Raw genomic sequence first — 10,085 nt, forward strand, 5'->3', positions numbered from 1 at the left:
TCCCTACAGTCGTCTTATGAGCATAGTGTCAGCACTTTTCCCAAAAGGGTCACGTAGTGTGGTTCCTCGTGATACACCTCTCAATATATTTGTGAAGATTATTCAGTTCATTGCTCAGGTGAGTGCCTCACCTCATAACACCTATATACATGTAAATTGTAAGAGTAGGGGACGAAGTGAGAGAGTGGCATGGGCATATATACACTACCAAACGTAAAATAGATAGCTAGTGGGAAGCAGCCGCATAGCACAGGGAGATCAGCTCGGTGCTTTGTGACCACCTAGAGGGGTGGGATAGGGAGGGTGGGAGGGAGGGAGACACAAGAGGGAGGAGATATGGGGATATATGTATATGTATGGCTGATTCACTTTGTTATAAAGCAGAAAGTAACACACCATTGTAAAGCAATTATACTCCAATAAAGATGTTAAAAAAAAAAAAGAGTAACTTAGAGTCAAAGAATTTGTTACTCATCTAAAAGTATGATAACAAAGCACTTATTAATACTGAATAGTGAAAAATAAAAGTATGCTTTAAAAAGTAAAAAATAAATGATGCTAATGATTTTTGTGTGTGTGCAAAATACATTTAGATGATTGATCTACACACTTGGAAAGGAGGAGACAGTTTAGGAAGAGTCAAGAAAATGTCTCATAATCCTCCTCTTATCTATTGTCTTGAAAGATTTTGGAACATTGTTTTCATAACCTGCATTAATTTAGGTTCTCAGGTAGAGACACTAGAGTCCGTGGTAGCTTGTTGAATCCAAAGGGGTCTTTTAAGGAATAGAGGTTGTTCACAGAATCACTCATAGGACTAAAGAAACAGATTCTAGCCGAAATGGAAATCCAGAGGAAACTACACTATCGGGCTACCAAGGAAGCTGCTGCCTCTGCCACAGTCAAAAACCTGCCAAATTAGGAAGTGCCCCAAGTGCTTCAGAATCATGTTTCCACCACAGTCCCCACCAGTAAAATAGATTCCTTTCTCCCTGTCCTCCCCCCACTCCTCCTCCGGTACCCCAGTTCCCAAGGGTTCCCGTGAGTATATCACTTGACTGGGTCTCAGTCACATCCTGAAGCCTGTTGTCCAAAGGCATCCTGGGAAATATCATTTTAGCTTTCTAGCCTCTGCAGTAAAGGAAGGTTTATTTGAGGAGGATTAAATGGGGGCTGAGTAAGCAAATCCATGGCTCTGGTCACATTCTCTTTTGGGACATCAGCCCCGGAGAAGCATAGGTAGGGTTACCTTCTCAATTTGGGGAAAACACTTTGGTTCCAGAATGTTCATTGAGTTCTCTTTGAACTAAAACTATGACAACGAAGATGACCCATAATGTAATTATTTTTGACAATGAAGAAATAAGGAATATTTAAATAAAACTAATACATTTCTATTTACGGGAGCACAGAATTAATGATAATTAGATAAGAATAAATGTGTCAGTAAGGTGAATGAAAGCAGATTGTGCTTTAGATCTGTTGTTGAGAAAACTTTTGCTATTTGGTTGCATCCCTTCCCCGAGGGTCGTACCCACTACCTTTGCTTAATCACCTCACACCAACACTCCTCCAGAACTATAGAGCTCCTCTCAAACATCAGTTACTCTTAGTTAACTTTTCTTTCCTTGGAGATTACCTTCCCGGAGCCCTGTTCTTTCTGTCCCAGTATGAACTCCCTGCTCTCCAAGCCTGCCTCATTGCTATCGTCATGGGACTTCCTTTTATCATTATTTTGGGAATTCCTTCACTTAGGTCTTGATATGAGTTTGGCAAATGCATGTTTAAAACTTCTATCCTGCTGGTTTGGCTATTAAACCAATCATTTGATAATTAACTCATGTATCTATAATCATATACTTTTAACATTAATTCATATGCATTTTTCTTTTGTCCAGCTAGATTCAGGAACTTCTTGTGGGCACAGACCTGTATTGTTGCCATTATTTGTATAATTCTTAACATGATACTTAACTTATACAGGCAGACCCTTGTTTTATTGCGCTTTGCTTTATTGTGCTTTGCAGATATTGCCTTTTTTTTTTTACAAACTGAAAGTTTGTGGCGACTCTGTGTTGTTAGATGATGGTTAGTGTTTTTTAAGCAATGAAGTATTGTTTAGTTAAGGTTGTACATTGTTTTCTTAGGCATGATGCTATTGTACAGTTAATAGACTACAGAATAGTGTAAACATAACTTTTTTTTTTTTTTTTTTTTTTTTTTTTTTTTTTTGCGATATGTGGCCCCCTCCCTGCCGTGGCCTCTCCCGTTGCCGGATGCGCAAGCTCAGCGCCCATGGCTCACGGGCCCAGCCGCTCCGCGGCATGTGGGATCCTCCCGGACCGGGGCACGAACCCGTATCCCCTGCATCGGCAGGCGGACTCTCAACCACTGCGCCACCAGGGAGGCCCTAAACATAACTTTTATATGCACTGGGAAACCAGAAAATTTGTGTGACCTGCTTTATTCTGATTTTGCTTTATTGTGGTCTGGAACAAAACCCACATTATCTCCAAGGTATGCCCATAGCAGTAGAAAGTTATAAGGATTTATGGATTTTTTTTTTTTTCCTCTAGGAACGTTTGGATTTTGCAATGAAAGAAATAATATTTGATCTTCTCAGTGTTGGCAAATCTACCAAAACTTTCACCATTAATCCAGAGGTAAAAAAAATTATAATGTAGTAATTTACTATCCTATACAATTAAAAAAAAATTTTAAGCACAATTTCTGGAATCAGAACTCTTAGGCTCAAATCTCTAGTTAAAGACAAATTAAGATAAATGTTATTTCCTACTTCTTTGGCCTTGTTATCCCCTCATAAACTCCTACTCATCCTTTAGATATAAAATTTTCAGATTGTTTAAGAATATTTTTTGAAGTAATTGCTTATTGGAATTTAATGACACTGGAGAATGTAAAAAGACAAAATAAGTGTTATATTTTCTCTTATTTCTTTTAAATTACTGTGCTGGTCCTCCTCATAATCAAATCCTAAGATATATATTTATGTAGTTAACAAATGAGCTCGAAAGTTATTGAAGCTTTTTATTTGTAGGATTTTTAAGATAGGTTAATAATTATTTCCAAATTTTTAAAGTGAGCAGAAGAGACTTTTTATAGATGACATGCTTAACCTGGTTCTCAGCAACAAAAATCGCATAATGAAAGACGTTTTCTTGATCATCCGTTTTCAAAAATATTCTCTTCATTGAACAAGTTTATTTCTGAAATTAAGTTTTTTCCTCACTGAAATGCTCATACTAAGAGTAGAAAAAATGTCAATTGTGCCGTTTTGTTGTTGTTGTTTTTCTACAGGCTTACTTTATTAGGATTTTCTTCAATCTGTATTTTCTTTTCAGGAATCTTTTTAAGCTTGTGAAAGCTAGTTTAGTTAAAGCCAGATAAAATTATCTATTAATCCACTTAATCAAATCAAGCAAATTGCAATACACTGAAAGAATGAATAAGTGAGGACACCTCTGTGAACCACAGTACATTGTGGAATTTTCCCACTCCCTTCAAGATGTCTTCTATGACTATGTGAAATGACCATCTGATATTAGACTAATATCACCAGTATTATGTCATATGTAAAGAGGGGTAAATCTTAAAACCTTGATCTTATTTAGATAAAAAATATATAAACGAAAGTTTTATTTTCTCCCTGTATTCCAGTGAACCATCTTACACACCCATTGGGTTGCATATACCCATTTTAGAGACCACTAGTGTAGGTCATAACTAATGACAGCTTGGGCTGAGATGGTGTGGTGTGGATAGAAGATCATTTACTGAGAAAAGAAACACTGAGAAGATACTGAGTTTGGCAGGGAAGAGGGCATTTGGTTTGAACATGGCAAATCTGAGGCATCTTTCTGACATCCAACTAGAAGTGTCAAATTGGTCTGAGGGTCCAAGTTCAGAGGAGAAGTAAGGCTTAAAATTAGCGGGCGATCTGGTATGGGTGGTAATTGAAGCCATGTAAATACATGAAATTACTTTGAGAGAGAATGCATAATGATAGGAAAAGGCAGCCTAGGAACTTGCCTTGAAGCAGTCTAACATTTAATATTCAGATAAAGGAGGGTAAATTTGAAATGTGGACAGAGATGACACAGTCAGCAGTGGCACAGATGTATCCAAGGAAGGGAGGGTTTCAGGGAATAAGGAATATTTGACAGTGTCCCATGCTGCTGAAAAGTCAAATAGGATGCAGGAAAAATGCCCACTGGTTTGAACAGTATTGTCACTGATGAGTGAGAGGGAAGTATTATGGGGAGGACTCATTGCATTAAGATAGTTGAGTATAGTTAACAGGAGTCAGAATATTCAGTTAAAAGGGAAATGTTGAAGATGCAAAAAAGAGAAGGGATAATTGATAGTGTAATTTCCTGATAATGCAAGAGCAGATGGGATTCTAATAACTAGGAATACCAGCACCCCTCGACTGTAACAGGAGCAAAGTAGAGGAAGAAGAGGTGCAGATATAAGTAGATCAGTGTGTTTTGTAGTGAGAGATTGAGGAAGGTTGATTTTTTTTTTTCTGACTGTGAAGTGGGTGACAGATCATCTGCTTAAAGAGGGGAGAGAATGGTATCAGGGTGTAGGAGAGTTGAGGAAGGGATGGAAGAGGTTTGAAATAAGCTAGAAAATAAGAGAGCAAGTTGACCTCATAAGTGAATGGGTGGCACTTGGGAATTTGGTATTAAAGCAAACTGCAGTGCCTGGGCTAGTTAAAAAAAATGTTGGACAGAAAGGTTTGAGTTTCTTCTGTCCTCCTTCCTCCCATCCTCCAGTGTTATTTGATGAGATATTTTTAGCATGAAAAAAAAGGAATTTTCTGACACTCTGACTTCTTTATTTTGAAACTTTTTTCTCTGAAGAGAATGAACATAGGCCTCAGAGTCTTCCTGGTAATAGCGGACAGTTTGCAGCAGAAAGATGGTGAGCCGCCAATGCCAACAACAGGAGTTATTCTTCCCTCAGGAAACACTCTGCGTGTAAAGAAAATTTTTCTCAATAAAACCTTGACAGATGAAGAGGCAAAAGTCATAGGTTAGTGTTAACTGGAATAAGTAAATAATACAGTTTAATATTCTTTTGTGAAAGGTTATGATCAAATCTAAAATGTATATTATTGCCTGTGTAAATGTATACATACATGTATATATTTGCCTATGAAAGTATATATTTGCCTGGTTATTCCAGTGTACAGTGATTCAAAAATGAATACTATTTTTTAATAATATCCATAAGTTATGTTAAAATTCTTCTGGTTAAATATTTTCTCACATGATACTATTCACTGCATTTTGTCCTTCCTTCAAATTAATTTCAGTTGTGTGCATAATTTTTACACATTTTCTCCAATATACTGAAGCAAATTATCAGGGAGAATAGTATGTCAAAGTCAGAACTCCTTCCTTTGTAACAAAAATAAGCTAATGTAATTTAAAGGTGTGATGGGCTTTTATTTTTTTACAGAAAATAACTGTAACTATTCTTTATCTAATTTTTGACATTTTATAACTGTGAAGTTCCCCCCCCCGCCCCCCTCCCAGGAATGTCTGTTTACTACCCTCAAGTGAGAAAAGCGTTAGACAGCATTCTCAGACATTTGGACAAAGAAGTTGGGAGACCAATGTGTATGACTAGTGTGCAGATGTCTAATAAGGAGCCTGAAGATATGATTACGTATGTAGTCAATTATTTCTCTTCATTGCTATTTTAGTTTTCATAAGTAAAGTGGGTCGATTCTTGCTTGTTTCCTTCCTTGTTTCCTTCCTTTCTCTTCTGGATTTCGCCCCTGTTGCCATCTGCGGCAGTTTTTAATACAGCGATTCCTCCCACAGGCTCAGTTTTACTCTTTAAAGTGCTGTCAAACCAGTACAGATAGCAGAAGTCATCCTGGATCCGTCCAGTTTGTTGTCAGTGATGAGGCCTTATACTTACTCTGTGAGTGAGAGATAAATGCTAGTGACTGCAGATGTGTTTGGACATGGTTGGTTTATTAAGTCAAACAAATGCTCTTATTTCCAGAGCCTTCTTCAACAAAAAAAGAAAACCTGAAAATCTCCTGGGAACTGAGGGTACAGAGGGGAATAATGTATGAGTGGCTTTTTGTGTGAGAAACTCTACCTCATCTCACCCCCATCCCACTGCCAGCACTGCTTGTCAACCCATGTTTTTTTCCCTTATTGTTAGGGACTTCCTCCTCAGGAAGATATATTTTATGGCAATAACTTCTATTACTTGCTGGGAAGTATCTACATATTCTTAAGGTGTTAATATCTGCATTGTACATCTTAGATAACCAAATTGGATATTGGCTCTCTCAATTAATGCATAGTTAACTATATACTAGAAAATGTTAATATCTCTGAGAGTTTCTCTAATGTAAAGTTTGTTTTCCTGCATTACTTTCTCTGGGAAGTCTTCATCCTTTTTGTCACACTTTCCTCATTTCTGCCTGTAAATTTGCACTCACTGAGTTCCTCTGGCTGTGTATGTAGCGTCTTCAATGACGGCAGTGTCAGCATTCCCCGGTCAGCTAGTTCCTCTGTAACTGCATTAATGTTTGATTCATATTGGGTTGACCAAAAAGTTCGTTTGGGTTTTTCCATAAGATGTTACAGAAAAACCCAAACAAGCTTTTTGGCCAACCCATTATTTCACTTCCAGTATTCACTTTTCCTTTCTTTGCTGTACTTTAATCTTTGTTGGCCAGTTTGCTCTTTTGATTATCCATTTTTGTCAGATGCCACCTGAGTTTACCCCTGGAGGCAAGGAATCAACACAACTACATAATTTGCCATGTATGTGTGAACCGAATGACAGATGTGCAGTGACCAATCACGACAGACTTTGAAAAAATTAATGTGATTAAATCACTGGTTATGATCACATCTGTTTTTTACGTCCTGATTTGTGCACTGAGGAGCTAATAGGGAAGCTTGGCTATGCAATTACTTACAGTTGATGGTAACGGAAAATTGAACCACATTGTTGGAGACTGGTATTATTTAAATTGTGGGAACTGAAATTCATGTTGGAACCAAGCTGAGAAAACTCACTGTATATAAAATCACTAAAAGTAAGTAGTAGGTCCATTGCCATGATAATGTATACTGAGCCGAAAACTCTTAAAACAATCAAATTCTTGTCTATATTAAGAATTATTTTTTGGGGCCAATTGAAGAATAAGTTGGGTAAAATAAATTAACAACTTCCCCTTGAAATGTAGACCAAAATAAAAACCAGTATCTAAAAGGTTAGATATTTAAAATAAATAAAATCATTGAATAACTAGGGGAAAATATAGAAGAATTAAATTGTTTCAAGCCTCTGGAGGAACCAGGATTTTCAAAACTTCACATATTTTATTACATAAAAATTTTAAATATGTTTGTGTGTGTGTGTGTGTGTGTGTGTGTGTGTACATTCTGAAGTAAAATAAAAAGACAAGAAAAAACAACTCCAACAGTAGTATATGAGAATGTCTGTTTTCTAAAACCCTTGTTAGTATATGATATTAAGAGAATGAAAAAATTTTGTTGATTTTATAGACCCCCCCCCCAAATAACTAATATTTGGTTATTTAATGTCAATTATATTATTTTAATAATTAAACATTATCAAAGGTTAAATATTATGTATTTACTTCTATTTGAAACAATTATAATATAAATAATTTACTTAAATAATACTTATTATTTAAACATAATAGTTGTTATACTTGTTTTTAATTACTGAAAACCTTTTTTGCTGGCTACCTGTGTTTTTTTCCTGAATTATCCATATATTCTTTTCTGCATTTATAAACTGATAATTATTTACTGGATTTGTATATGCTCTTTTTATTATAAATACATTAAACTTTTGGAGGTGGGCTCATTTTCTGTAATAATTTTTCCAAGTTTGCTTTCATTGTCTTGTGTATGTAAGATTCTTCTTATTAAGTCCTCTTGTGATCTGTTTTTCAGGGGGGAAAGAAAACCCAAAATTGATTTGTTTAGAACTTGTATTGCTGCTATTCCAAGGTTGATTCCTGACGGTATGAGCAGAACTGACCTCATTGAATTGTTAGCAAGGTAAATGAGAATTACTGTTTGTGAGGTTACCTTTTATCTCTTTAAATCTCTTTAAATTTCTAATGCACCCCTGTTACTATTATCACTAAAAAAGTAGTGATAAAGACATTTTTAATCCTTTATTTGATAACTTTCTAAACTCCCATTTTGTCTTTTACGTTTTGTTAACACTTTCTCCTCATTCATTTTTTGTTGTTATTGTTGTTGATGAAATTTAATCTCAAGATGTACTTAATGACTTTTATTTAGTTTCATGGTAGAGAGACGAAAGCCTTTCTTTCCCCAGGGAATGAGAGCAACGAATGACCTGATATCCTAAATGTGAAATCCTAAAAGTTATCTTTTTTTTTAACATCTTTATTAGAGTATGATTACTTTACAATGTTTTGTTAGTTTCTGCTGTATAACAAAGTGAATCAGCTATACGTATACATATATCCCCATATCCCCTCCCTCTTGCATCTCTCTCCCCCCCTCCTTATCCCGCCCCTCTAGGTGGTCTCAAAGCACCGAGCTGATCTCCCTGTGCTATGCGGCTGCTTCCCACTAGCTATCTATTTTACGTTTGGTAGTGTCTGTATGCCCATGCCACTCTCTCACTTCGTCCCAGCTTCCCCTTCCCCCTCCCCGTGTCCTCAAGTCCATTCTCTACGTCTGCGTCTTTATTCCTGTCCTGCCCCTAGGTTCTTCAGAACCTTTTTTATTTTTTTAGATTCCATATGTATGTATTAGCATACAGTATTTATTTTTCTCTTTCTGACTTACTTCACTCTGTATGACAGACTCTAGGTCCATCCACCTCACTACAAACAACTCAATTTCGTTTCTTCTTATGGCTAATATTCCATTGTATATATGTGCCACATCTTCTTTATCCATTCATCTGTTGATGGACACTTAGGTTGCTTCCATGTCCTGGCTATTGGAAATAGTGCTGCAATGAACATTGGGGTGCATGTGTCTTTTTGAATTACGGTTTTCTCTGGGTATATGCCCAGTAGTGGGATTGCTGGGTCGAATGGTAGTTCTGTTTTTAGTTTTTTGAGGAACCTTCATACTGTTCTCCATAGTGGCTGTATCAATTTACATTCCCACCAGCAGTCCTCACTCATTTTTTAACTGTTAAAGTTCTTCTGGATTCCCCTACAAATCCTATTTTTAAATTCCTTGCCTTTCCATCTAGTACTGTTTCTTGGGACTTGTAGACCATGTTGTCTCTTAACATGTGGGCATTATCAGTGTATGATGGCCCCACTGGGCAATTAATTAGTGTGTTAATTCCTACAGTCATTTCTTTAGCACCTAGGGTGATAGATAACCAGGTCTCATTTTCACTTTTTCCTCTTATTGCAGAGGCCATAGCATTCAAGTTTTTATCTCTTTCCTCTACTAGGCTCTGTAAATGAGTAAATAACATGACATCCAAACTTAAATACCAGCTCCCAAAAGTAAGCCTAAGTTGAGGTGATGGCCTTTTGAAAAACCCCTTTGTTGACATAATTGGGGATTCTCTTTAAATAAGGGGTCAGCAAACTTCTTTTCTTAAAGGACCAGATAGTAAATATTTTAAGATTTGCAAGTCACGTGGTCTCTGTCACAGTTACTCATCTTTGCCACTGTAGTGCAGAAGCAGCCACCTGTGAAGGCTCCTGGCTGGATTTGGCCCTTGAGCCACAGTTTGCTGGCCCCAGCCTAAAGGGAAAACCAAGTGCAAAGACTATCAGGGCAGTGATACTTGATCACATTGAAAGATGTTTACTGCTCGCTGGGCACTTATCACTAAGTCTTAAGTTAAATTCACAATGAATAAACAGTTAATAGACCACTCCAGCAACCTTGTCTACCTCCTTGAAAACACCTAGCATTTCACACACCCACGCACTACCTATCCTCAGCAGTTGCGGGTTGCACTCAGGCCTTGAATGGTATTGGTCTCTTAGGATTACGAGGAGAAGAAAGGGGTTACTTTTTTTTTTTTTTTTTTTTTTTTTC

General features: G+C 36.8%; 1 protein-coding gene across 2 annotated transcripts in view; it reads left to right on the plus strand.

The window, feature by feature from the left end:
* Nucleotides 1-10,085, plus strand: part of FRYL (FRY like transcription coactivator) — a 243,406-nt gene that overhangs the window by 144,658 nt on the left and 88,663 nt on the right. For both annotated transcript variants that reach the window (XM_007456098.1, XM_007456099.1), the window contains 5 exons: nt 10-118; nt 2,577-2,663; nt 4,887-5,058; nt 5,565-5,697; nt 7,986-8,093. In XM_007456098.1, the coding sequence (XP_007456160.1) occupies nt 10-118; nt 2,577-2,663; nt 4,887-5,058; nt 5,565-5,697; nt 7,986-8,093 (609 nt within the window). The remainder of the gene's footprint in view (nt 1-9; nt 119-2,576; nt 2,664-4,886; nt 5,059-5,564; nt 5,698-7,985; nt 8,094-10,085) is intronic.

The sequence above is a fragment of the Lipotes vexillifer genome, unplaced genomic scaffold (assembly GCF_000442215.2).
Source record: "Lipotes vexillifer unplaced genomic scaffold, Lipotes_vexillifer_v1.1 scaffold42, whole genome shotgun sequence".
Classification (NCBI taxonomy): domain Eukaryota; kingdom Metazoa; phylum Chordata; class Mammalia; order Artiodactyla; family Lipotidae; genus Lipotes; species Lipotes vexillifer.